The sequence below is a fragment of the Brassica napus genome, chromosome A3 (assembly GCF_020379485.1).
Source record: "Brassica napus cultivar Da-Ae chromosome A3, Da-Ae, whole genome shotgun sequence".
Classification (NCBI taxonomy): Eukaryota; Viridiplantae; Streptophyta; class Magnoliopsida; order Brassicales; family Brassicaceae; genus Brassica; species Brassica napus.
The window spans coordinates 5,137,498-5,165,157 of NC_063436.1; the positions used below are offsets into that span (position 1 = coordinate 5,137,498).

The 27,660-nt window shown below is 33.0% G+C and overlaps 4 protein-coding genes and 1 pseudogene across 4 annotated transcripts; 3 read left to right on the plus strand and 2 right to left on the minus strand.

Moving 5' to 3' along the window:
- Positions 1–5,895: 5,895 nt before the first annotated feature.
- LOC106441586 lies at positions 5,896–6,428 on the minus strand (the record flags this gene model as incomplete). Its single annotated transcript, XM_022717515.2, has 1 exon — positions 5,896–6,428. A coding segment is annotated over one exon (243 nt), but the record flags the coding sequence as incomplete, so codon positions are not given.
- Positions 6,429–11,557: 5,129 nt separating this feature from the next.
- Positions 11,558–13,766, minus strand: LOC106436719 (annotated as a pseudogene).
- A 26-nt stretch (positions 13,767–13,792) lies between these two features.
- On the plus strand, positions 13,793–18,088 carry LOC106436710 (diacylglycerol kinase 4). The gene is made up of 10 exons (XM_013877668.3): positions 13,793–14,600; positions 14,683–14,820; positions 14,896–14,981; positions 15,062–15,149; positions 15,224–15,382; positions 15,447–15,517; positions 15,601–15,678; positions 15,777–15,864; positions 15,946–16,062; positions 16,510–18,088. Exons 1-10 carry the CDS (start codon positions 14,136–14,138, stop codon positions 16,666–16,668), a joined length of 1,449 nt encoding a protein of 482 aa, XP_013733122.2. The 5' UTR covers positions 13,793–14,135; the 3' UTR covers positions 16,669–18,088.
- Positions 18,089–18,304: 216 nt separating this feature from the next.
- On the plus strand, positions 18,305–20,182 carry LOC125599389. The gene is made up of 5 exons (XM_048772755.1): positions 18,305–18,533; positions 18,619–18,660; positions 18,750–18,828; positions 18,927–18,997; positions 19,080–20,182. Exons 1-5 carry the CDS (start codon positions 18,471–18,473, stop codon positions 19,170–19,172), a joined length of 348 nt encoding a protein of 115 aa, XP_048628712.1. The 5' UTR covers positions 18,305–18,470; the 3' UTR covers positions 19,173–20,182.
- A 5,530-nt stretch (positions 20,183–25,712) lies between these two features.
- LOC106443297 (protein GLUTAMINE DUMPER 3-like) lies at positions 25,713–26,585 on the plus strand. The gene has a single exon (XM_013884871.3). It carries the CDS (start codon positions 25,794–25,796, stop codon positions 26,232–26,234), a length of 441 nt encoding a protein of 146 aa, XP_013740325.2. The 5' UTR covers positions 25,713–25,793; the 3' UTR covers positions 26,235–26,585.
- Positions 26,586–27,660: the final 1,075 nt, after the last annotated feature.

Here is a 27,660-nt window from a genome sequence, read left to right on the forward strand (position 1 = left end):
ACGCTTTGAGCCCATGGTACTGTTGCTTCCTGACCCCTTAGTTTCTTATAAACCTGACTAGTGTTAAATCTTGATTTCGGCTTGTCATCAATCACCCATTCATAGCAATCTTCTGTATCAGTAAGAGCAAATGTAGTGAAAAAGATGTGGAGTTGTACCATTTTCTCTGACCGCGCCGGGGGAATCATCCATCTCCCATCAATAAAGAGGTCTGAAACAGTGGAGTTTGCATCAATGCCCATACGAGAAGTTTGATCGGTCAGTATAAATTGCGAGAGCTTCCCAAAGGGGGACCAGTTGTCCGACCAGAATCTACAGGATTCACCATTTCCCACTTTCATCTTTATCCAGGTAAAGACTTCATCTCTCAACTTGAATAGCTTGTTAGCCAACCAAGAGTTTGTTGTTGTCGCTTTCATAGTCCAGAAGTTAGATAGGGAACCTTTTAAAACCTCAGTCTTGAACCATCCAACCCATATCGATCCTGCTTGAAAGAACAACAACCAAATTAGTTTTAAACAGCAAGCCTTGTTCCAAGTAACTAGATCCTTCACTCCCAATCCTCCACTAGCTTTTTCCTTAGTCACCACCTCCCACGAGACCTTTGCTGAGTGATGCACATCTAGTCGTCCTTTCCATAAGAATAAGCCGCAGAGAGAATTTATTCTTGTCACACAGGCTTTAGGGAGTAGGAAAGTAGAGCACCAAAAGTTGTTTACACCCGCCACCACCGTTTTTATTAAGAGTAGCCTACCAGCAAAAGAGAGAGTCTTGACACTCCATGAAGTAAACTTTGCTTTAATTTGTTGGATTAAGACCTCACAGTTTTCCGCCGTCAGCTTTTTTGTGCAGAGAGGTACTCCAAGGTAACGAACAGGAAGGGTCCCATTGGGCATTCCCGTAGAGACTTGGATAGCATCAACCTCCTCTTGTGATAGTCCCGAAGCATAGAAAGAAGATTTTTGAACACTGACTGCCAGTCCTGATCTCAACTCGAATTCCTTGAGAACCTGTAAGACATTCTGCACTGAGCTTAGCGAGCCATCCATAAATATCAGCAGATCGTCTGCAAAAGCTAGATGAGTGAGTTTTGATTTGCTGCATTTGTGGTGATATTTTATCTTCAGGTCTGCTGCCGCCTTATTTAGCATCAGCGAGAGGACGTTCATTGCAATGACAAACAGATACGGGGACAAAGGGTCCCCCTGCCTTAAGCCCCTCTTCCCTTTGAAATAACCATGCACTCGTCCATTGTAACCGATAGTGAAATTTGGAGTACATATGCACGCACGAAGCCATTCAGTGAGGATAGGTGGTAGCTGAATTCCTTCAAGGCAGTTGAAAAGGAAGTCCCAAGAGAGCGTGTCAAAGGCCTTGGCGATATCAACCTTTATAGTAATTCTTTTCGGCCCTTTTTTCTTGTGATACCCATTGACAAGCTCTCCAGCCAACACCGTGTTCTCCATAATCAATCTGTCTTTCACAAAAGCCGTTTGATTAGGAACAATCAGCGCAGGCAAAATAGGTTTGATTTTTCTCACTAGCAATTTTGCAATGACTTTATAGAGAGTGTTTAGACAACTTATTGGACGGTAATCTGTGACAGAGGAGGCTCCCGGGCGTTTTGGGACAAGCGCAAGGATGGTTGAGTTGGCAGAGGCAGGAAGAAAAGATTGCTGGAAGAAATGAGTGATCGCAGTAAGCACTTCCACTCCAAGGAAACTCCAGGAAGATTTGTAAAAAGCCGATGTAAATCCATCAGGACCTGGAGACTTGTTCGGGTTTAGCTTAAACAATATCTTCTGGATCTCCACAGCCGAGGGTATGGTGATCATTGCAGATACTTGCAACTCAGTTGGGCAGAACTCTATTAGTTGAGCAAACCATTGAGGAGGAGATTGATGGCTTGGCGATGATAAGGAGTCTGGTCCAAAGAGGTTTTGGAAGTGAGAGATGGCGTGTAAACTCATCAAGTAGGGGTCAGTCAAATTATATGGCATTTACCAAATTATATAACAATATCAGCTATCAAATAAATTAGACTGCGACACTCCACAATCTTAATTTAAGATATGAAACTTTTTATTTATTTATTATTGTTATTTTAGGATATGAGATTTTTGTTAGAAACACATATATATATATATTATATATGACAGATTCCAGTGACTCGGTAGTGCACGAGTGTCGTATCTTAAACCTGGTTCGCAATCTTCCTTATAAAAGACTCTATTATAACATAAAAATGGAATAATTCACCAAAATGTTGTTTTTGTTGTATGTGCTCAAAGTCAAAGACCCATTTAATGATTTAACTTTCTCTCAACATGCCCATGCACTTCATAACGTCACCTCCAGTCTCCGGCGCTAGTATTTGAGATGATATCTCATGAATTAAAAGGCAGAAAAACAAAAACAAAAAACAAATAGAGGAAGATTCAAGGATTTTCACTAAAGATCTTTTCAAAACTCTATTAGACAGATTACTCATGAATTGTCAAAAAAATAAAATAAAATTAAATATATGATAATTTTTAATTTAATTATATAATTAAATTATAATAAAATAAAAGATGAGATCCATTTCCATTAAACATCATTTCTTGTTCCTTAACTTTCATTTGTGTTATAATTAATAGAATGTTATAAACAATTCACTATAAAAATGTATACCTCTAAACAGCTGCTAGGATTGGTCTAACAAAACAACAATAGGAAAATTACAGAGTACTTAAATAGTAAAAAATAGGAAGGGATAGCTAAGTACGAAAATTTCTCACTTCTGTAGACCCATAAACTAGTGAGATTTATCCCTCTTGTTTTTGTTTTTTTCGGGCGAGGAGGAAATATGTTTCTTCGATCTTTCTTGGTTAAAAAATTTAGAAAGGACTAATTTTGCAACATTGTATTTTCTACTCTATTCCACAACTCACAACCAGAATATATTAACGTCCGCATTTCAAAATTTTGATTTGATAAATAATCTCTTGCTTGATTATGGAAAGAGAGTGAGGGAGAGGGAAAGAGAGAATGGTAGGTGAATGCAACTTGTTGGATTTTTCACAAGTTGTATCAAATATAATTCCGAATCAAAAAGATTTATAGTTTCATTTTAATAAAACTAGGCAAAGAACCCGTGCGATATCGCACGGGAACTCATTTTATAAAAAATATATTATAATCTATAATATATAATTTTATATGTCTGATAAAAAAATTAAACCATACAAATAATTAAATTTAATTTTGATGATTAAAATATGATTTACAAAGTATTCAAATATATATATATATATATATATATTTTATAAACCTTAATATTCCCTTTAATTTTTTATCAAAACACATATTGCATACAATTGTGTCTTCATCCTTTTTAAATTTTTTCATACATTTTTCACATGATAGTTATCTTCAACCACTTTTTGAACAAAATGCAATTTTTTTTTGCATGATATATAATTTTTTTCCTATTTAAGACATAATATTAAAATTATTAGTTTATAATTTTAAACAATTATAATTTGTATGTTGGTAACTGTTATTTTGTATATTTATCTACCTGCTTTATTTATTGAAAATGAATATTCAGAAAATTGAATATTGTAATAAATATATGTTGATTTACGTTAATATGACATGTCTCATTTATAATATTTTTTTTAAATTTTTGGGAGAGTTCTCATAAAATACCAACACTTATTATATAAACTAACACATTACTTAAATAAAACCTATATTTTTTAAAGCAATCCCACTTTGAGATGAAAAGACACCTTGTTTAGATGAAAAATTGCAACTTTGACATTATTTTTTTCACCATTTTATTATTAGTAGATTAGTGAAAATTTGATTTGAAAAATGTATGGGAGAGACTATTTATAGATTTTTTAAAGCCTATTTGAATAGTCACAACCCTTCAATATGAATAGTTGCATTCTTCTAACACTCACAACTTCTCATTTTTAAAAGATACTAGTGAATAGTCACAACTTTTAGACTATTTTTAGAAGGACACAACCTTACAACATATAACTTTTAGAAAAGACACAACTCTCTACACATATTTTTCAAAAGACACAACCTTTCAACATAATTGAAGTTCACAACCTTAGGAATTAATTGGAAAAGACACAACCTTACTACATAGAACTTTTAGAAAAGACACAACCCTTTACACTACTTTTTCAAAAGACACAACCTTTCAACATAAGTGGATTCACAACCTTAAAAATTAATTGTAAAAGACACAACCTTCCAACATAAAACTTTTAGAAAAGACACAACCCTTTACACTTCTTTTTCAAAAGACACAATCTTTCAACATAAGTGGACTCACAACCTTTGGAATTAATTGGGATTGCTATTATTAGTAGATAACTAAGTCCAATTTATTTTTGTTAGTACATCATGAATATTCTCAGAATTCTATTATTTTACGCAGTTCTATTCATTTTGACAGAGTTTTTGGTACGTAACAAAGAGCAATACAACAATTTAACAAAAACATACACAAGCAATTTGAGACAGTGCACCCTCGATAATTTCATTTTAGGTTTAGCACAATTTAGAAATAGTTATATAGAGAGGAGGAAGCGGTGGGCTAATTGAGAAGGAAGTAGGCTTTGAAAGAGCATTACGGGCCCATGCACGTGTTTACGTCGAGTTGATTTAGCTGCGTTAGCAACCATATGGAGGTCGACCAGAAACAAAACAACCAACAAACATGTGGTTCCTCGAATACTCAAGAAAGCTCGAAATAGATTAAAGAATCGTTGTACAACTATTGGATGAATTTTTTTTGTTTTCAAAAAAAAAACTATTGGACGAGATGCTAACTTTACTGCGAATGTCAGAGTGAGAAAACGTATGGAGTTGCTCAAGAGGCTAGTACCAGGAAGCGAGTTGATAGACAACAATGATTATTTGATAAAAGAGACACTTGATTATATATATTGTTTATCTCCGAGTGCGAGTTGACGTTATGCGAACCATCGCAGACGTCTATTTGAATTCAGTCACCGGACCGGAGACTTACGTAATGACCGTAGGAACAAATAAATGTGCATGCATTTCTAACTCTTGTGAAAATGAAGTATCTAATAGGATTAAGATATAAATCCATGTACATATTTATTATTACATGATAACACTATATTATAATATAACAACTTTCGAAGTGAAATAATATCACTTGGTTGAATATATGGTTTAATCTCAAAGATATTTTGGAGGCCATTTATAATCTTACTATATGTGGTATGCACTGATACATTACTTAGGTCATACATTTAGATTTTACCGAGCCGTGAAATTCTACATCTAACATTTCGTACATATGTTTTACAAACTAATCTCTTACATATATGTATCATTTGAAATTAAATTTTGTAAAAGACCTTTTAGATTGTGCACTAATAACAAAATAAACATTTTTTATATATAAAAATGTATTTCAGAAATACGTTATAAATTCAGAGATTAAATTAGTTACGTCTGCATATCAATTTCAACAGCAATTAGCGTACTATCAATAAGTTACCACTCTAGAAAATCTAGGATTCAAACTTTGTGTTAAGACTTACTTAGAGCATGATTAATGCGGATCTCTTAGGGTGGGGTTCTTAGTTATATCTTTAAGAGATGTTTCTTAGTTTTTCTTAGTTAAAAGCTAAAAAACGTTTTTTATATTACACTAAAAACCTCATCCTAAGAAACTCGCATTAATCATGCTCTTGCAAACAAAAAGACAGTCTTAATTGATGACAAAAAAAGCACTTCCAATAGAGTTTCTACCCCTTGGAGTTCTAAACTTTCATATATGTATATATATGTTTTAAGAAACTTTGAATTGGTTTCCGGTAAAGTAAGGAACTTCACAATTATATACATATATAATATATACATACACACATATGAAAATTTAGAACTCTAATGGATATAACTTCCATTAAAATGCTTTTAGAGGTCTTCTTACGTTACTGTTCTTATAATAACTCAAAAGTGACATAAAATGAACTTACATGTGAAGCCCAAGCCTAAGCAACAAAAACCCAACATTTCTGTTTATTTGGACTTTTACATGTTTACTAATTTGCATGTTTATTTGATCTCCTCTGTTTCTTTTTTTTTCTCCGTTTAGATCTTATAACATAATGCATAACAACTTGAGAACTAACGTTCTTTTAGAGTCCACAAACATCAGCTAGCTTTCTCAGTAAAGTAACCTGAGATTTGAGAAGCATGAGATGCTGAATTGACTTGAGGATCAAGACTTCCTCGTCATCCACCTCTTCACAACTTGGTAAAACCCTGCGCAGAATCCCCAGGTTTCTTCGCATACAAGTTTCACCAAATTTCGGCTTATCCTTTCGTCCCAAGCGACCATGTGGCTTGACCTTCTTGCACTTCACCATCTTTATCACGTCTTACACTCCAGACGTATTAGATACAAGGTCATGCATATATAAAGAAACCGTGAGAGTGGCTAAAATATGGAACAAAACAAGTTGTCTGGATAAAATGCTTGACAGAGAAAAGGAGACAAGGAACCCATATCAATGCCATAACCATTGATCATGTCCATGCCAATCCACCCTTGCAATGTTTAATGTTCAATGCATCTCTTGTGGTCCTCAATCCTCATGTCTGGCATTATGCCATTATTGTTTTGTTGTTTAAATTTTAGAATGATTCCATTTCGAATGCATGAGTTATTGAAAAAAGAAAATGGGCCGAGTGGTTACAAGAATACACCTTCCACACTGACTCAATTAATAAGCCCATCACTTCGGATTCGTCAAGACTCAACATGGAATCACAATCTGCTTAATAGAACATTTAATTGATTGTGCGTGTGTGTGACATAACAAGATGGTCATGACTTATGCAGTTATACCTAAGCACCACAAACATAACATCGTCAAAGACATTACAAGCCAAACCAGGCTCAGTCCCATGTCCTCCCTGTCGCTACAACATTGTCTTTTTTACTAAACAACAACATCATCAAGAACAAGAACTCTATGTCCTAGAATTGCTTTGCTCCTCAGATGTTTTGGACACAGCTCAATCATCAACCCTCACTACAATTGTAATTTGTAAACCGGTTGTTTCAAGAACCAGTTCCCCAACATCTCAGTTCATTGGATGAGGGATCATCATAGTTTCGGTCTCTTAGCTAACATCGGTTTGCTTCAAGTATCTCCCTCGGTGGCTCGGATGTTGATGAACCCCAAAGACGGTTAATGAATGGATCATATTCAAGATCTGGTTTATGGTTCAGGCAATGGACGACAAAGGCTGCTGGAAAACGTTCTTGGTTTTCTACTCTTAACGATTGTGTTACAACCGGTGGAAGTACTTGCTAACGCTAACACATCGCCCTTTTCTTTAAAAAAATTTGTTCCTATTTTTAGGAGAAAAAGATGCACTGGTTTTTTGAATGGGATGGTGATTTTTCATTTTGTAATTATTGAAAATGTTGTAACAAATATAATTAATTTGACTTTGCCGCTTACATAGTAATGGTGTGTCAATAATATTATTAGGCTTAATACAAACAAAGAATATTTGCAGACTATAGATAGACTCATGAGAGAACATAACAAGTGGAAAATTATGGGATAATATCAAAATTACATAAAGCTCAGGAGGAATAAACAGAACAAAAAAACACAAAAGAAAATACAACAATTGACTAAAGATCAAAGAAAACAAAAGAACAATACAAAACTAATAAGCCTTGCAAGGTCAAGAAAAAAATGCCTAAAACATAAAAAAAATCTACTGATAATTTAGTAGAAACAAAATAAAAATATATATTTTCTTTATAAAAAACAAAAAAAAAAGCTCAGCAAGGATAATGCCAATGGAACACTAGTATTCAAGGAATCTTCTTCTCGGTGAGATTCTTATGCATTCCAAAGTACATCCATGGTCTAACGAAGAAATAAAACTTGAAAAAGAAATATGACCATCGTTATTATCATAAATCATGATAATTACGATAATGATGATCTCATGATCAAACAAGAAAAGGAATGATATGATTATCAAGAAGGAAGAGGAATGATAAGATGCTTTTTACTCTGAAGTGCATCAAGTGATGATGTGAGGGGGCAGGTTAGTTGTGTTTTTATAAAGGGAGATAAGAGGATGGAATTAACGGAAAGCTAGACCTCTATTAAATAGAAGCTAGAATTTTTTTCTTTCTTTCTTTTTTGCTAAATTAAAAAGAAAAACAATGGAAGCCTGAGATGATAAAACAAAACCAACAGTAATAAATAGAGTATATACTATATTAATTACTATTAGAGCACTTCCAACGCTGTGTCTTTATGGCTTTTTAGTGGCTTTATGGCTTTTTAAAATTAAAATTTAATTGATTAATAAAAATGTAAATAAAATAAGTATATTTATTTGTTTAAATATTGAAGAGAGGTTCCCGTTAAGTTTGCTCTTATAGACATATATCGGTTTATGATAATTTATTTCACCAATAGAGAGTCAAAAATATATAAAGATTTAATTTCACAAGTGCCCATGCAAATGATAGCCGAAGTCACACGTTAAACGAATTTCGAGTTGAGAAGCATTTTAAAATCGTAAAGACTGTGTTTTGAATAACATATTTAACCCTTAGGCAAAAATATTAAATAGGAGTAACATATTTAACTTGTTTTTTTGTTGAACTGGCTTTCTTAACTTGTTTGTTAGTATTTTAGTTTTGTAAAAGGTTTCAGATTGAGATTTTGACGAAAAAAAAATATTTATTTCCAAAATAGTTTGCACCTTTTTCTTATCAAGATATGCATCGGTTTTAATATTTTACTTTTAGCTGAGACTGTTGGTTTCTGTCACATTTTTTGCCGTCTGAATTACGAAATGGGAGGAATATTTTACCTTTAAATATTTTTCTCTTCTCTTTTCTACGTAGCATTTAAGAAAATTAGGGTTTCCATTTTCAGAAAATAGGAAAAGACACAAGACCGCCAAACAATTGTCAAATGTCTTCATCAAACTTGTAACAAAGTCTATGGCTTAAAAACAATATCGGTCATATTTATTATAATACATTGAATTAGTTCAAAAATTAATCAAATACTTCTGTTTATATAAAACTAGACAGGAGAGATGACAAAAAAAAAAAAAAAAAGACAGGAGATTTATCGGGTTTTTTTTTTTTTTTTTTTTTTTTTGTCCTTCGCTACCTTCTCTTGTGTAGTAATCAACACAGTGATAACGTCCATTATACATGCATATATTTCTATTCTGATAGTATTTAGTTGAAGAAATACTAATACTAATACTATAATTATATTCTCTCAAAAAGACACATATATATAGTCCAATGTACATGACAAATATATATTTATATATATATATATATATATATATATAGTCCAATGTACATGACTAATATATATTACAGTTTTTTTTTTTAAAGAATATTATATTTGTTTTAAGAAATACTTCATTTTGTAAGATGAACACATCTTCTTCTCAAACATAAGATACGGGCTTTTACCAAAAAAAAACATAAGATACGGGTGAGTGATTACTTTAAAAAAAAAGTGATTACTGCAATTCAATTTTATTGTATATAATCGCCCTTTACATGAAAGAGGAGTACAAAGAAAAAGCTGCAAACGCATAAATAGGTGTAATCATCACATACTTTGAGATGTGACAATACATTGTCAAGCTTCTGTCTCTTTCTCTGTTCTTCTCTCTGATGGGCTTTTAATACTGTTATTATTTCTTAACTATTTCCAGAAACAAGGAAAGGAAAGTAGGTTTTCAAAATTGAAGTAGTATGCATGCATGCTTATTACCGATTCCTCAATGTTCAGATTATCTAAGTCAAAGAATCTCTTATACCAATATAGAAAGTGTGACAGGACGACTTTGATTGTCTAATTTATTTAATAGGAATATATGCTTTTTTTTTTTGAGAAACTAATAGGAATAGATGATCTCTTGTCAATTTGGAAAATTATCACACATGCAACTAGTTGATGTGAAGAGTCGAGGAAGTATATGGACGATCCTAGTAACATTTTCTTTATTCCATCGTCGTTGGGGAAGAGACCTGACGCCTGAATTGCTAAACTCTAGATCTCTAAACTTTAATTACCTGTTTACTGCAAAACAGATTTGTAAAATTGTAAAATCAATAGTGACTAAATATACTATTTAACAAAAATACTACTAAACATAAAAAAATTCCAGGTCTAATTGTTAATATAATCTTATTATTAAAAAATAATTAATTATCTCATCTCTTTTTTTATAAAGAGTTAAAAATATTTTGTAAAATGGGGTTTTCCTTTTTTTTTTGTAACTGAAAGAAAAAGTTTTCCTTTTGTTTATATACGGCATTTCCATAGTTTCGTATAGCTTGTTTATTTTTAAAGGTAAGTTATATAACTGAGTTAGAAGTTACATAGGATCCGATTGGTGATCGGGCTGTTGAGGCTTTGTGGCTGTGTAAAGCCTTGAAAACCAAAAACATGCCAATCAGTTTTTTACGCTTTAGAAATCTGTAAAAAAGCATTGAAAGTCCTTTTTTTTTTTTTAAAAAAAACTGTTTTTTGTTCACTATTTCCAACAACCAATTTTTAAGGCTTTAAAACCTTTTTTTATTCATTTTTTTTATAAAAAAACATGGATAACTTTAATTTTTTTTGTCTATTGTTCATTTTTGACCAAAATATAGAAAACAATAAGTATAATAATTAATAAAATAATTATCATTAATTAGTTAAGTTTTTAACATCAAGAAAAAAAATATTATTAGACATTAGTTTATTAAAACATAGAAATTATTATAAAGGTAATTGAAAAAATTACATTTAAAACAATAATAGAAAATAAAATATTATTTTAAGAATATTTTTTCAGTATAAATACAAGAAGAAAACTCATTTCATCAAATACACAAAACCAACTGGTACAAAAATTCCATTTTCTTTTCTTATCAACAATCGGTATATATATAGATTTGTTTAACAAAAAATGATTTAAACAAATATTATCGTAATAGGTAAATTAAAAGTCTATCAATACATGGAAGGTGTTCGAGATGAGATTTCAAAACTAAGATCTGCTAAATTTTAATAATTTTTGGTTAGAATAAATAAATAAAATATATTAGTTGCTAAATTTTGACTGATAAATGAAAAATATATAGAAAAAAATAAGTAATACATTTTGAAAATAAATGTGAAATATATATTTATAAAAGTCACAGTTTTTAAAGCTTTTGATGCCAATCAAGCTTATAAACTTTTTAAAATAACAGTCACATGTTTTAAAACCAAATTTTCTAATTCTAAAGCCAAAGCCTAAAGTCGGACCGTAAGTCTGGGTATTCAGATGATATTGTTTCTCCAGACCCGTAGAAGAAGACGCCATGGAGTTAAGATGTTGAACCTGATCGAGAATGAGATACAAAAGATGTGTTTACGTAGATACATAACAGGCTGCATCAACTCACGAGCTGAAGTCTCATGTATTCTGCAAAAGTGTTATATAGACATGATTAGCTTCTAAATGACTAAGAAATTTGCATCTTTCAAATTATCGATCAATATTTTCAAAAGCAAGTTTCCAACCATTGTACAAATTGGGTGTTGAGTTACATTAATTTTACATTTATTCAAAGAAAATGTCCCATTCCACATCAATGATTCAGACACTAACCCAAACCCAAGAGTCCTCCACCATCTTCTCCGTGTTTCCGGTATCGCTTGTATCAATATCTGTCGCACTCTTGAGCACTACATGCTGCGTCCACTCAAAGTGATTGAATAATAAGAAACCAAACTCATTAACCTCTTTTTTGTTAATCACAATCAGTTTGTCTTAACAATACCTTAATCTGTGTCCTGTTATACGTATAAGTGACGTGGACATCCCCGTCTCCGGCTTGTATAACCGCCGGATACGAAAACTCCATTCCAGGAGTATCCTCCAACGTTAAAACATCGGTCCAAGAATCACCATCGTCTAAAGAAACACCTACTTTGAGCACACCTCTTGATACCGTGTTGTAAGCAAGCACTAGCCTACCATCCTTTAGCTTGACTCCATCAATACCTGTCTCGATGAATAACTCATCAATGAATCAACTTAAAGCCAAGACTATTATATTTAACGAATTGCTTGGATTCCAAGAAACCTGAGTTAGGGTTTGGGAGAACAGTCGGTGTTGCGAAACTCCAATTCTCACCATCATCAGAAGACTCTGAGATACAGACTCTGTCAATGCCGGTGAATGATCTGAGTAGAACACGTAATCTTCCAGCTGCGGTTTGGTATGGAACCGGTTGGATCACGCTAAGACTCTTCCCTTGAATGTATATTGGGCCATGTTTTCTCCATGATCTACCTGCATCTGAAGTGACCTGCACACACACGTTTCATCGTAAGAAGCAATGCAGCATATGCTTAGATGGATGTAGGAAGGTTGAAACAAAACCTCCATCCACGCTCCCCATGAGTTCCAGCTTTCAACGGATGATCCACAGAGGAGAGTCCCGTCTTCAAGCAAAATAGGCTGCGGAAAAGAGAGAAGAAGGAAGGTAAGAGTCTCTGAGCAAATACAAAAGGTTGAAATCAAAAGGAGGCTACAAGAAGAAGGAGACCTTGTTTTTAATGGGTCCGAGAATCCCTGGAGGAAGCTGTTCTTTGTTGGTCCAGGTTCTACCTTTGTCATAGGATCGTTTCATGCAACCACTCCATCTAAGCGTTCCACCCAAAAAAAAAAAGAAAACAAATCAAAGGCATGAAACAAGCAATAGAGTAATATCTTGTAAGTGATATTTTCTTTTTTCAAGTACTTTTGAACCTCCTGGCCGATTTTGTAGAACAATAAGAGCTCTTGGGAAGGAAGCTTGAACAAGACAGGGTTCCACATTGGAACTCCTGGCTCTTCATCTACAACAACCGGTGATTCCCATTGACCATCCTGAGAAACCAATCAACTGTTTACACATTCTTTATGATTTTAGAGAGAGAGCGTCTATCTACAAAATTTAAGCTAACCTTGAAATGCTGCAACCAGATTTTGACATCAGATGCTCCTTCATACGTGCCTCCGAAATAGGCAGCCAAGAAGTGATCTTTCACAACCTTTTTTAACAAACAATATATACAACGAAAACGCTAAGTTTAGGCCAATCCATCAGTAACAACTTATGAGCAAAACAAAGGAGAATCTTGTGGTGGTGGTGGGTCTTAAAACCTCAACTATGGTAGAGGCATGACAACTCTTGAAGGGAGCTGAACCAGCAGGGAATGTGAGAGTCTCTAGCACCACTTTGAAATCTGTCACTGTCATCTGAAATATACAATTGACACAATTATCAAACATCGTCTTCTATAAAAGAGTAATCAATTGGTATGTTGTTTCATCACCAAACTAACAGTTCTTGCTTCCAGATCCGATCAACTGGAAACTTATTCTAAACTATCAAAAAATATTTTGATCTAGTCTCTATGCAATTGATCTCAGATACTACATAACTTCACATCCCAATTCCCAATGAACAATGGCATTACCAGAAAAAGTCAACGGCGATCACAATTACAAGTGTCCGAAGAGACTACTTAAGGAAGACAAGAGAAGAATCTTACCTTAAAAAGTTTCAGACTCTCTGTTTCAGTTTGAGTTTACTCTTCGTGTTCGGTAATGACAGTGTCAGATCCACCATTGACATTCCTTTGCAATAATAGACTAAATATACAGGCTTTTTTAAAACGGGCCCTGATAAAAGCCCAATATTACTAGGCTTCATTAGGCCCATAAAGATATAGATTCTTAACGAACTGTTAACGAACTTTGGTGGGAATGACAAATGTTATTTTATTAATTAATCCTGAAAATAAGCTCAACGGTCGATAACAAAAGGGTCAAAAACAGAGCAAATCTCTCCCTCTCTTCCTCTCCGACCAAAACAAACAAACAAAAAACATTCAAAGCTTCTTTGTATCTTCTCATGTCTCGTCGTCTGCAAACGTACGCACAAACCCAGATCGATTCGTCATCGACGTTCATACCCCTTCCATAGATTCGTCAAGAAGATCAAAAAAGGTTCAATCTTTTTGAAGTTTCGTTCAGATACAGAAAGATGGACTCACCGTCGTCGAGTGGAGATTCATTGACGGCGAGGATGATTCCACGGCATTCATCGCTAGATTCCTTCGGAGCGATGAAGGTCGTTCAACTTGTCAACCTCGCAAGCATAAGGGTCTCTAAAGCAGAGCTTCGTCAAAGAGTCATGCTTCCCAAATACCTCCGCCTCGCCATCCGCGACTGCATCCTCCGTAAAGACGATTCCTCCCCCGCTTCCTCCTCCTCCTCCTACCTAACGCCGGAGGTTCCTCTGATGGTTTTCGTTAATCCCAAAAGCGGTGGTCGTCAAGGTCCATTGATAAAAGAACGTCTCCAGAATCTCATCAGCGAAGAACAGGTGTTTGATCTTACGGAAGTGAAGCCTAACGAGTTTATAAGATATGGTTTGGGATGCTTGGAGGTGTTAGCAGCACGAGGAGACGAATGTGCTAAAGAGATTCGTGAGAGGATGAGGATTGTGGTAACTTTAATTTAGTTTTGTTAATTGTTTTAATTTAAAAGTTTTTAATTGCCAATGGTTTGTTTGATCACTTTTATTACAGGTTGCAGGTGGAGATGGAACTGTTGGTTGGGTTCTAGGATGTCTCGGTGAACTCAATGTACAAAACCGGCAACCTGTTCCTCCGGTTTCTATAATGCCACTCGGAACTGGAAACGATCTCTCTAGGAGCTTTGGATGGGTAAAAAAGATTTTAGTTGTCTTTATTTGTATCCTTGTAATGTATGTTCTAAGTACGGTAATAATGATGTTCTAGGGAGGTTCTTTCCCATTTGCCTGGAAGTCTGCGATAAAACGAACACTTTATAGGGCAAGTATTGCTCCAGTAAGCCGTCTAGATAGGTAAGATTAGTAACATAAAATCATGATATGAACAAATCTCTTGTCTGCTTAATGTTTTGATGTTTGAAATATTGATGTAGTTGGAATATTTTGATTACAATGCCTTCTGGGGAAATAGAGGATCCTCCTTATTCTCTAAAGACCACACAAGAATGCATCATTGACCAGGTTTGATTTTTATTTGTACAAAAAAATTATGATTGAATATGGTTGATAAGTCTCTTTTTTTTTTGTTGTGGCAGAGTTTGGAGATAGAGGGAGAGCTTCCTCCATCCAGGAACGGATATGAAGGAGTCTTCTACAATTACTTTAGTATAGGTATGGATGCTCAAGTGGCTTACGGTTTTCACCATTTGCGCAATGAAAAGCCTAACCTTGCGAATGGCCCTATCGCCAATAAGGTAGATACCAAATCTAATGAGAGTTTGATTACTATGAAAGACATCTAACATTTTGTTGTTGCAGATTATATATTCAGGCTATGGTTGCTCTCAGGGTTGGTTCATGACGCATTGCACAAATGATCCGGGATTAAGGTCTGTATGGAATACAAGAACAACATATGTCACAGCCTCAAAGTCATGGGGTTTAAACTAATTTGTATTTTTTGGGATTTTAGGGGTCTCAAGAACATAATGACATTGCATATCAAAAAGTTAGACTCATCCGAGTGGGAGAAAGTACCAGTTCCCAAAAGGTATGTATCTCTACAGAATAGAGACAAGAACACAACTGAGACACATTCTAATTGGGTTTCTAATAAAACTGTTGTTTTTGTTTTCTGTTTTGGACTAGTGTAAGAGCAGTGGTTGCATTAAATCTACATAGCTATGGAAGTGGAAGAAACCCATGGGGGAATCTCAAACAAGACTATCTTGAGAAAGTAAAACAAATCTCATTTTTCAGTTAATTTTTCTTCTTCATATTTCACACTATTAACGATTGTTTGGGCTGTACGTAACAGAGAGGCTTTGTGGAAGCTCAAGCCGATGATGGGCTTCTTGAGATCTTTGGGTTAAAGCAAGGATGGCATGCTTCTTTCGTTATGGTTGAACTCATCTCTGCCAAACACATTGCACAGGTACTTCTTTTTGGTATAGCCCGAATCCGGTTAGTTAGAACCGGATCCATTTTTAGATTATGAAATAAATTAGGGTCAGGACCAGCCACGTGCACGGTGCACAACATATAATACCAATCCTGCCGTAACCAGGACGGATGGGATCCATCAAACATGCTATTATTGCTTTGTTGTTAACAAGTAACTTTTATTAGGTTCTCAAGTCTCAAGACTAGACTAGACTTTTAGGTCTATATATATTAGCCAATTTTCAACTAGTCCTTATCCATATGGACCGACCTTATAGCCCATCATAAGTAAGACTGGACAATATTTGATTTTTATTCTCATATATAATAGTAAATTTCATATAAGAATGCATTCTTATTTAGAAAATAGATGATAGTTTTTACTTTACTTTTATTGGTCATGAAACTTAGATGATTGAAAATTGTTTATTACGAACAGGCGGCGGCGATACGGCTAGAGATAAGAGGAGGAGAATGGAAAGATGCGTTTATGCAAATGGATGGGGAGCCATGGAAACAGCCAATGAGCAAAGACTACTCTACTTTTGTTGACATCAAGAGAGTCCCTCACCAATCTTTGGTCGTCAAAGGAGATTGACTTGTTTATATTAAACTAATCCCTTCTTATCATATATGTCAGCACTGTAATTGTGAATGACCACTTCCACATAAGAAAACATATGAACAAGTATACTACGATATAATTAAAGAAAACCAAATTGGCAAGGCTGGTTTCAGACAAGAAGTAACAAAGATTTTGGAGTGGATGATGAGTAGATGGACACTCGTAGAAGAACATATATGATTGGATCAATAGGACATAACTTTCATAAAAGTACTAATTGCCATTTGTACGTGCGAACCACTTGCAATTTCTCAGTAGTGTCTTTTAGTACCAAATCCACTATATATAAGGGGTAAAACACTTTTACTATTAATAAATCATTTATGTACTATGATCGGTTCTATGAAATTCTTCCATACGAAACAAACATAAAGGAATTATATTCAGTCGAGTCAATTCAAAAATGATTTTTTTATTTGCTAATTTCGATCCTATTTTAATATGATCTTATGAAGTAGACTAAATTAAAAAAATTAATTTGAACTTCTCTTTTTACGTTTTTTACCGTTGTATTAAACTATTAATTGTCTTGAAAAATTCAATTCAAATCGTAAGATAAATCAATTCAAATCGTAAGATAAATCAATCCAAATAGAACTATTTATGGTTCGAGTACAATTTTTCATGAACCAACCATAAAAAAACAGAAGAATAAAATACTAACTCTAATGAAAAAACGAGATATGGAAATACCCCCAGGTTAAAAAAAAAAACAAAAAACAACAAGATATGGAAATGGGATAATGCAAGAAATATACGTGCCGACTACAAAGAAACTACAGTAAAAATCTGAATTGATTACTTGAATATAACTCTTACTTGCATGGGTTCGTGTCTCTTGATGCTTCATATTACGACGTAAATTTTTAAGAAAAACAAATATTACGATACAAAAATGTGAAAATAAGTTTTGAGTTGCAAGCTACGCCATAAACGCATAGACCATAGCTTTCTGGCTAAGTGTTGGGCTTGTTAGCAAGACAATGGAACTTTCTCCCTATATTGATTTATTCAAAAATCGTTAAAAAAATTTCGATGAAAATGTTAAAGTGACCAAGCTACTAAGATTCAACCACGGAATTTGCTAGTTAACGCTTTCGATTCCTTCACGGTTATATTGAATCTCAGACAATCTTCGTATAGAAAAAATGACGACATATACTGAGAAATTTAGATATATTACTAATTAAAAACGGGAAATAAAACATAAACCTAGCTTTAACTCGGCTTCAATTTTATTATTTGTTTCTTTATTTCTTTATTTTTTTGTTTGTATATCCCCTTTATTTTAGATTTCTTCTTTGTCTTAAATTTTGTTGAGTACTATTTTATTGTAGCGTGGTAAATCTGATTAGCAAAAAAACACAAGGTTTTTATTCTATATATATATATATATATATATATAATACTGGAAAATGAGATTTTTTTTTTGAAAATGAGATTTTCAAGTATTATTATACTGTATATATATTATATGTGGGGGTCAAAATAATGTTGTTCCAACAAGATTAAAACCAAATTATTAAGACGTGGGACTACATCTCTTGTAAGAAAACAATCAAATTATTCATGTCTCCTATAATTATTGTACTTCCATCTCTCAAAAGATGAACATGCTTTTCGTCTTTTGTATTTTTTATCCTAAACCATTTTATTACTCTTCGTCTTCTTTTCTTTGCTAGCAGGCTCCATATTCTTTAACTTTATTATAACTAGTGACTTGAGTCGATGTTCAGTGTCAATATGATCTGCTTTTGTGTTTTTTTTTTGTTTCTATGTGGCAGGTTCCTTATTTCACCACTTTGTTTGTACCTGGAGCCATGCTTGTGATGCCATCAGTAAGGCTATAGATATAGCTTATCTGTCCTTAACAATGGTGCATTTTCTACTTATAAGTATAAAATTGAACAATCTTGGCTACAGGTGTGTGGTATTGCCTCAAGACAAGTCGGACCCGGTGAACAGGTATATATCTTGTCCTAACGATTGAAAGTTTGTTTTGTTGGATCAACATCCTCAAAAGAAATAGTTCAATGTTTGAGTAATTGATGTAGGGGAAAGTGCAAGGATGCATATCTGGAGTGAAGTCCTTTGGGAAAGTCGTGGCACCATTTGTTTTCAGTCCATTGACAGGTTCGTGAAGCCATAAGAACACAGTTTACTTAGCTATTTACTGCTAAGTTTCAGTTTTTTCTTCACACTATTGATAAGATTTGGTTTAATTTGTATAGCGTTGTTCCTCTCGAACAATGCACCCTTCTATTTTCCTGGATTCAGTCTTTTATGCATTTCCTTGTCGTCGGTAAGGCCATTTCATCCTTGACTGGTACTTGGATATTACTGTCATCGAATTATGATGGACCAAACTGTTTATCCTTGTGCAGATGATCGGTTTCTTTCAGAGCCTAATGATAAAAGATGTTCCACCGTCACAATTGAACAAAGAAATCAACAGCACCTCGAGGGAAGAAGTGTGATTACAGGAACTTATTAAATATACTAGAGTCGGTGTCCGCGCTCCGCGCGGATTACATATTTAATTAAAGTATGTTAATATTTGCGTTAATGGATTTCTACGTGTTTTCCTGGGATTAAAACAATGGTGTAGAGGTGCCGCATGTTTGTATAGAAAACGATCATCATCTAAGAATCTTCATCACAAAAATGTTTTTTTTTTTGCCAAAGTATTTAATTATTCCTATATGTGTCTTCTAGGGGTGAATGACGAATCTGTTGATACAGTTGGGAGCATGATTTTTTTATTAAGAACTAATTGTGGTTTTTTTCATAATTTGTATTTTTAAATAAAAAACATATTTTACTAATAATGTTTATATTTGTTTTATTAGAGTTTTGTAACTATAAAATGAACAAAAATATCTTTATTTAGTACTTATATAAAATTATATAGAGATAGATTATTAATTTATGATTCTGATGGGACTATATATTAATTTGGAACAAATATTAAGCAACTCAATTAGATTCTTGCAAACCAGGAGAAAAGGAGTGGTCGGTCATGTCGTCTGTATTTTTACCTTTTTCCAAGTTTTTAAAACGTTTCGTAGCAATAAACAAAAATCAAAACGTAGCATTGTATTTATATATTTGGAATCTTATCAGATAAGATGTAACTTTTCTTTTTTTTGTGCACTTCAAATTTAATAAGATGTAAATAGTCAAAAATATAAAAATAAATATATATATATATATATATATATAAAACATAATTTGTATTTTATAATTGTTTTATTAAAGATTTGGATTAAAGTATTAAATTAATATATCAATACTAATAATGTTTTTGATTCAAAAATGCACTTGTAAATTCAAAATACCTCCCATAAGCGGAAGATCTTTGGCGGTTGGTTTGACCATGGTATTGAGGAACAATCAATCCTTAAACAAAGGAAAGAATATTTAAATGTTAGGCAAAGTGAAATGGTTTGATAATAAAACATAGTGAAAAAGGTCTCAATGGATAAAATCGAACCATGAGATTAATTACAAACTAAAATCTTATAAAGCCAAAAAAAACTAAATATTTTATATGACCGATAGACGTGAACTACAATTGTAGTAGCTTAGCAGGCAGGAACTATTATATTAAATCAAATTTTTTTGGCGGAGACCAATAGCTAAAGACGGAAGATTGTCGGTCTATGTTTAATCTTAACCAACTAAAATCTTATACGTTTGTTCGCACAGATTATCAATATGAATCTATTATTAAAACAATTGAAAATAAACAGTGGAAGGTGAGCCAAACCCCACGTCCCCAACCGCATACGGACTTAACTATCCAACTCTTAAACATATCACTTATGCCAAAAAATTGACAAAATTGTGACTTTCAAATATTGACTTACACAAAATCTTGAACGGTTGGCGGTGGTGGTTTTTTCAGAGTGAGAGGGGATGAATATATAGTCTTCAGATTAGAGTTCTTGATCCTAATGGTAGAATATATGTTATTTAATTTTCAATGAATACAGTATGCATTTTTGACATGAAATATAACGATTTCCTAAATTAAATTGTTCACCAGCTATAAGAATATTAAGTATGGGGCAAGTTAAAGTTGTAAAAATCGATTTTGATTTAGGATGACAAAGATGTGGTAGTTAGAAGACTAATAATCAACAATCAATGCATGCATTGTTTTATTATGATGTAACTGGAGTTGAACCAGGTTAAACCGTGACTCTTCGCATATTTTAATGGTTGGTTTTTTTTTTTTTAAGTCCAGTCCGGAATGACATGGCATAATGGTTGGTTCTGATTATTTTGTTCATGTGGCAAGGCTTAGGAAGCTAGGATTTAGCTACTTTTATATAGTATGATTTTTATTACAAATATTCTCTGCGCCAAAGCTTTTCTCAGGAAAAAAAAACGGAAAACGGAATATGGAGCTTTCTTTATCCCCAAATATAGATGTATTTTATCGTACAGTTACTAACTTTTTTTTTTTTTGAAAAACTACAGTTACTAACTTACTACCATTAAATTAATTAAGAAACTTGTGTATTCCCAAGTCTTTTTCTATATTATCCACAATTCAAAGTTCAAACGTGTCTCTTTAACAGAGTCCATATGTAGATTCATGCATTAATACTATTAATAAAGGCGAATACTTATTACGAAACTCATGTTAGAGATTAGATACGAGCCACATAATTCTTTATTAGTTTTATACTCCTGTTTTAATTATTGTTATACTTAGGAATTAGGATGCTCCTAATTACTGTTAATATGATTTGGGATAATACACGGTACACCCATCGGATCCTAATCCATGGGCTTTTACTTTAGAGAATCCATGTATATAAAACTACGTAGTGAAAACGAGAGTTTAACTTAATCGCAATAGATTAATGAAAGAGTGGGATTTGGTTGGAATCTTTTTCAGAACATTTTTTACTTTGGAAGCTTTTAATATACAAATGTTCCCTTCTATATTCAATTATAGATCGTAGAAGATTATTAACACAATATAATAAGTGGACTTAGTTTACAAAAAAAAACAATAATAATAAGTGGACTCACCAAATAACCATTGTTATCATTAATGGTAAAATAAAAATAAAAATAAAAATAAAAATAAAAATAAAAATAAAAATAAAAATAAAAATAAAAATAAAAATAAAAATAAAAATAAAAATAAAAATAAAAATAAAAATAGTGTGGAAATGAGGACGTAACGTAAGTGACTGGAATAGACAGAAAACAAAAAACGCAAGTGATTGGAAATGATGGAATTATCTTGTGTCCTTGACGTTTACCTCTGAGTGGAAGCTGACGCTGAGAAATGGGCCCTTACTATCAATTATTTATTCAAATATTTCCAACAAATCATTATTCAATTACATATCTATTCATACGAATAGTACGAAACTTCGTTAGACGACAAGAACAAACACAACAAATATTCCGCAGAAATTCTTTCTTTCATTGCCAGGAGCCTCGAGAAGATGAATGGCTTAGCTTAGATTTTAATATAACAAATAAAACAATACATATATTAAAAATAAAACAATACATACATCACATATATATTTTTGAAATGTAAACAGCTAAATTACCATAATAGGGAATGATTTGCTAATATGCTAATAGTAAAATAAAAGCGATAAAATAATATGCAGGGAATAGCTTGTAGATTTTCTCAAGCAAGCGCCGATCGAGTTTGGGGGATCAAATGTTTAGTGGTGTTCACAAGGTTTATGTTATATGTGGGAATGGAAGTGAACTACCTGCGTAGGGCGTACCCGCAAAAATATAGAAAAACAAAGAAGGTTGCGCGTCTACTACTTTTCCGGCGAGAGAATGTTAAATCACTGGTGGCCACGTGTTAAAGATATGTAATCGGATTCGAACTCAGCTCGCTTAGCAACGCTGAAACGCCGTGCTACCACCCGACCACTAGCACTGGTTAAATGATTTAAATGATTTATTTTGAACGATATGATTTTAAAAATGATAATGAACTTACTAATAGTGTACTGGTCTATATAGTTTGTTGTTTTAACTTAATTCTGAACAGCATTTTAGTTAAAAATATGCATGAATATTCTCCAATGTCTCAAAACGAGTTGCGTACAATTTTGAACGCTAGCTTTTAACAATTGAAACAAACTGATGGAGAAAATTAAAGAATATGAACACCGTCAAGAGTGAGTTGTGTGTTGTTTTCAGTGATTCTAATCGTTTTCCCAATGTGTTTGACTAAACAGAAAAAAGCAAATGATAGGAACTTGACCAAGTAAAGTTTGATCCAAATAGACTGGGTGCAAAAATGTGGGGTACCCGTTTAGTTATCTCATATATATTTTACAAGGTATATATCTTTAGCATTGGTGACATAATTGAGGCCTCAGGGATATGGTTCGGTATGTTGTTTCCAGCTTTTTTATTGAGGGGGGTTCCACTTTTCCTTTTAAAAATTAATATATTTCTTTTTGTATTCTTCTAATATTTACATTCAGATCATTTTAAAACGTAAAAGTTGGAATGTTTTCTCGTCACAGCGGTGATATGCATAGTGGTTTTAATCATAAAATCGACAGTGATCATTTGTTAAAGCATATTATGGTGGTTGGTTACCACTTACCTTGGTGGTTTTGTCATGAATAATGAATTCTCTTAGATCTTCAATTTCCGAAATATTTTTTTGTCTTCCACATGATTTATGATAATAAAACATAGAAAAGAAAAATGGATGATTATCAAGTTAAGTAATTAATAGATTCAGTTTTTTTTAGCTCGGATTGAACTCATGTTCGTGGACATACAAATGTATTTTACCGATATTAAATTTCAGTTTCCAAATCACTTTTTTGTTAGATTATAGACGGATTGTTCTTTGGTCTAATTTTTCTAAATTAAAGTGACTGGGTGTGAAGTAAATAATCTTAGATACTCAAGTCATAATAATTGAAGAAAAATGTCTTGCTGTCAAAAAAAAAAAAATTGAAGAAAAATATTTTGATTATTTCTTTTTGTTATGTTGCTATTTATAGTATACATGTAACAAAATCGATAGAAATATACATCTAATAAGTAATACTAATAACCCAGCTAACTCTACAAAAAAAAAAGCCGTTGTGAATGTTAAGTCTTTAAATCCTTGATTTCCGAGTTTCCATGTCCCGTACATATCGTTTGTTTGTTTGTTTTCACTTTTCGTCTTTTTATTTTTCTTTACAATCACCCATATGTTACGTATAAAACTCATAGATTTTTTGTCCAAAAAAAAAAAAGTTCATAGATTTAAATTCAATATCTCCGAGAGCTGAAATATGCTATAGTATTTTTAGTTGTTTTAGGTAACGTTCGCTTTATTTGTTTGGCGTTAACGGTTACAACGTTTGCGGCCATCCCTTCACGTTTGCATCGCTCACCTAATTTTAGCTGCTTTAAAGGAACCGTTTACGGTCTCTTGTCCTTTTCTAGTTCCCCTTAAAGGCCTCGTAAACCATCTCTTCATCAATTTCATGAATCATGACCATGTTTCACGTTTTACTTCTCTGCTCTATATTAGAACAGAATTGAATCTATATTAGATATTAATCAATTAGATGTTTATCTTGAGCTGCCTAACACTGAGACTATTAATATTATAGAATAGCATAACTGCTAGGTAGTACTAAGAAGATATTATTATGTCTTGCAATATTTTAATCGAGGGTGTTTGAGTGGATTCGACACTATGTAAATGGTAATTAGTTATCTAAAACAGTGTTTAGCGTCACAATTAATGATTTACTTATATTATAATTACAGTGTTTATCTTCAAAGTATGATTGAATCGAAGATATTTTTCGAAACCATCCACTGATTAAGCTTTAAAGTAGCAACATATACTATTAACAAACACACCACCTTATTTGGGTCCCAACTGATCACCTAACCTATACGCCACCTTAGTTTGGGTCACATACATTAGACGTCTCGGCGTCTCGCTATATGCATTTGCACATGCATGCTTAACCTTAACTGTACGCATAAAATTAGAAACTCGGTATACTATTTAGCTCTCACGTGGATAATTATTATTTTTTGCTACGGTGGATAATTATTATTGATACGATGTAAATATAACTTGTTGATATAAATTCTGATAAAAATTTCGATCGTAATAATTGATTTATAATATTTATTGTAACTAAACTCTAATATTACATGTCACCAATAGAATCTATAATGTGAGTTATGTTTATGTAGATGATTTTAGAAACTGTAGAATTAGTTGCAGGTTGAAAAAAGCTGCAATAATTTTAAATCTTTGCAACCGTAAAAATCACAATACAACAAAAATTCTAGTCGATTAAAGCGTTTGCTGATACACCAATTATGAATAGCAAAATTTATTTTCTATAAGTTTTAGAAATCAAAGAAAAATGAGTTGATGTGCTTTTGTTAGTTACGAATTCACATCAGTTTAATTAGTTCCATTTGGATACATCACCTATTCCTAGAAAACGGTACAAAATTAAGTACAAATCATAGTTATATATTAACGTCACGACTCCACACAATCATCATTAAAGATAATTTGATTTATCAATAAACATAAACTGAATTTGTTGTTTTGGGAAAATATCTTATATAGCATATAAAAATTATTACAAAATATACAAAGGGAATAATTCCAAAATTACATTTATTAAAAGATAAAATAGTCAAATTATTTAAACCCTAAATTTTACCTTAATTTCACCCGCTAAATAGTGAATCATAAATAAATAAAAAAATTTAAAAATTATTTTGAACTTTTAATATATACTATTTAGGAAAAAAATCTCTGTAGTATGCTATCTTTAAAAAATTATGTTTCATTGCTATCAAATGCTATTTCTATTGTTATTTTATTTTTATAATATACCGATGATTAATAGTAAAAATAAACCAAAAAGGATCTCATACGAAATAAAATAAAATGAATTATAGTATACGTCACACACAATCCACAACGTTAATTCGCTTGCTCTCTTCTATAAATCCCATCGTCACACTTCTCCTCCTTTCACCAAAACATTTTCTATTAAAAAAAAAAAAAACTCAAACCCACTTTTTCTCTTTCTCTAAGTTCTAAGAAAATGGAAGGAAGACAATATTACCCTCCAAGAGAGAACGTCGACGGGAACAGAACAACCTTGGGAGGACCTCACTCGCCGTGGCATTCACCGGTTCCTTATCTTTTCGGTGGTTTAGCGGCGATGCTTGGTCTCATAGCTTTCGCTCTTCTGATCCTCGCCTGCTCTTACTGGCGTCTCTCCGGTTATCTCGACGGTGAGGAGGATCAGAGCAGAGACAGAGATCTTGAGGCCGGAGATGTGAAACCCGATAAGGCCGTGAAGGCTGTACCTTTGCCTGAGAAGTTCTTGGTGATTATGGCTGGAGATGTAAAACCCACTTACTTGGCGACGCCGGCGGAGAAGAGCTGTACTTGTGACGATGATGAAGATGGTGATGATGACGTGAAGGCTGGTGATCAGGTGGTGCGGCAGAGTACTGAGAGTAACGGTTCGACACACTGAGAGACAGAGTATTATGTGAAGAGAAAAAAACAGAGGCTCGTCTTAGGTGGACAGTTCTTGATAACTGTTTGTATCTGACCCGGTTGGTTCTGGTATTCGGGTCGGGTCAGAGCTTTGCATGATGAGATTTATAGTTATATAGTCTGACTCTTAAGGTGGCGAAAAAAACTTAGAAAAAGAAAGAATTGGTTCTGATTAATGTTATTTAATCTCAGCTTTGCATTAATTTGTTTAGGCTTTTTAAGTTGTAAGTTTGTAATTCATCAGTTTTGTTCCATTTCTTAGTTATAATGGAAAAATATCGGAAATTTGTAAATTTCAGAGACTTTGAATGGATTTGTGATTTTTTAAGTTAAAATGTAAATGGAATTTCAATACTATATAATTATAATTGTAATGTTTTTTTTTTAAATGAATTATAATTGTGATGTTATGGTCATGACTCAGGACCAGTTCATGTTTTCTCGTGGGGTTAATGTGACAAGTGGTTTGGAAGAGTCTTCAGGATAGAAAACTGAAGCCAGCACCAAAGGCACGTGCCTTCACATATGCAGAACATAGTCTGATTTTAGTTAGGTGTGTCTCTGATGCGGCGAGGTGAAGCAGTAGTTTCAATCAATGGTTAGTGTGTAATTTTATTTCCTTTTTGCATAATCTCTTCTGTAAATAATAAGGAATATTTCTAAGGGGTGTTCAAAACAAAAAAGAAAGGAATATTTACAAGTTTGAAGAAAGACATTAACATCTTTAGGGTTGTTTCTTTTTCCATATGCTATCTTATCTTCGTAGGCCTAAGCTAGGTTTCTACTTTCTATTACTTTGAAGCTATGCCTTCTTCAAATATACATTCATCCACATTTTCAAATCATGCTATTCATATGGATTAGCAAACTATTATTGTGAATTATACATTATGTTTATAAATTAAATTTTATGAAAAACCGACAAACTTCTGTTGCCAAATAGCGGTTATATCCTCTTTAGTTGCACATTTAAAAATTTTTTTTTTAAGTAAAACATGGATTATTTTATCAAATTTATTTTTACGGCCCACATCTCGGCAAGCTATTCGGCTTAAATCCGGATAGGACATATGTTGAGACCCGATGTTAGATGCTAAAAAAATTCTGAATCATCTTGTAAAATACCTTGCAACTATTTGGTATCTATGCCGTAAAAGAAGTTGGCTCGTATTGGTGGGCTTCATTTAGGCCGATTATCGTTATATTCACTTTGTTTCATATAAACGATATGCCTTCCAAAAGGGTCTACAGTCTCAAGTCCAGAGAGAGATACGTACCATGAGGCTTCTAAACCATCCCAACATCGTGCAGATACACGAGGTTTGTATCCCTCTCTCTCTCTCTGTCTCCTCAAACTATACAGTTTTCTTGTTTTTTGATTCTCGAAATTTAAACTTCAGGTG

What these genes read in the sequence shown, in the direction of transcription:
- LOC106436710 (XM_013877668.3), top strand. Translation starts at nt 14,136, where the DNA reads ATGGACTCACCGTCGTCGAGTGGAGATTCATTGACGGCGAGGATGATT. An exon ending in CCAGTAAGCCGTCTAGATAG is followed by an intron (nt 14,982 to 15,061) that starts GTAAGATTAGTA and finishes ATATTGATGTAG; the next exon opens with TTGGAATATTTTGATTACAA. An exon ending in ACAAATGATCCGGGATTAAG is followed by an intron (nt 15,518 to 15,600) that starts GTCTGTATGGAA and finishes TTGGGATTTTAG; the next exon opens with GGGTCTCAAGAACATAATGA.
- LOC125599389 (XM_048772755.1), top strand. Translation starts at nt 18,471, where the DNA reads ATGTGGCAGGTTCCTTATTTCACCACTTTGTTTGTACCTGGAGCCATG. An exon ending in CCATGCTTGTGATGCCATCA is followed by an intron (nt 18,534 to 18,618) that starts GTAAGGCTATAG and finishes TCTTGGCTACAG; the next exon opens with GTGTGTGGTATTGCCTCAAG. An exon ending in AAGTCGGACCCGGTGAACAG is followed by an intron (nt 18,661 to 18,749) that starts GTATATATCTTG and finishes TAATTGATGTAG; the next exon opens with GGGAAAGTGCAAGGATGCAT.
- LOC106443297 (XM_013884871.3), top strand. Translation starts at nt 25,794, where the DNA reads ATGGAAGGAAGACAATATTACCCTCCAAGAGAGAACGTCGACGGGAAC.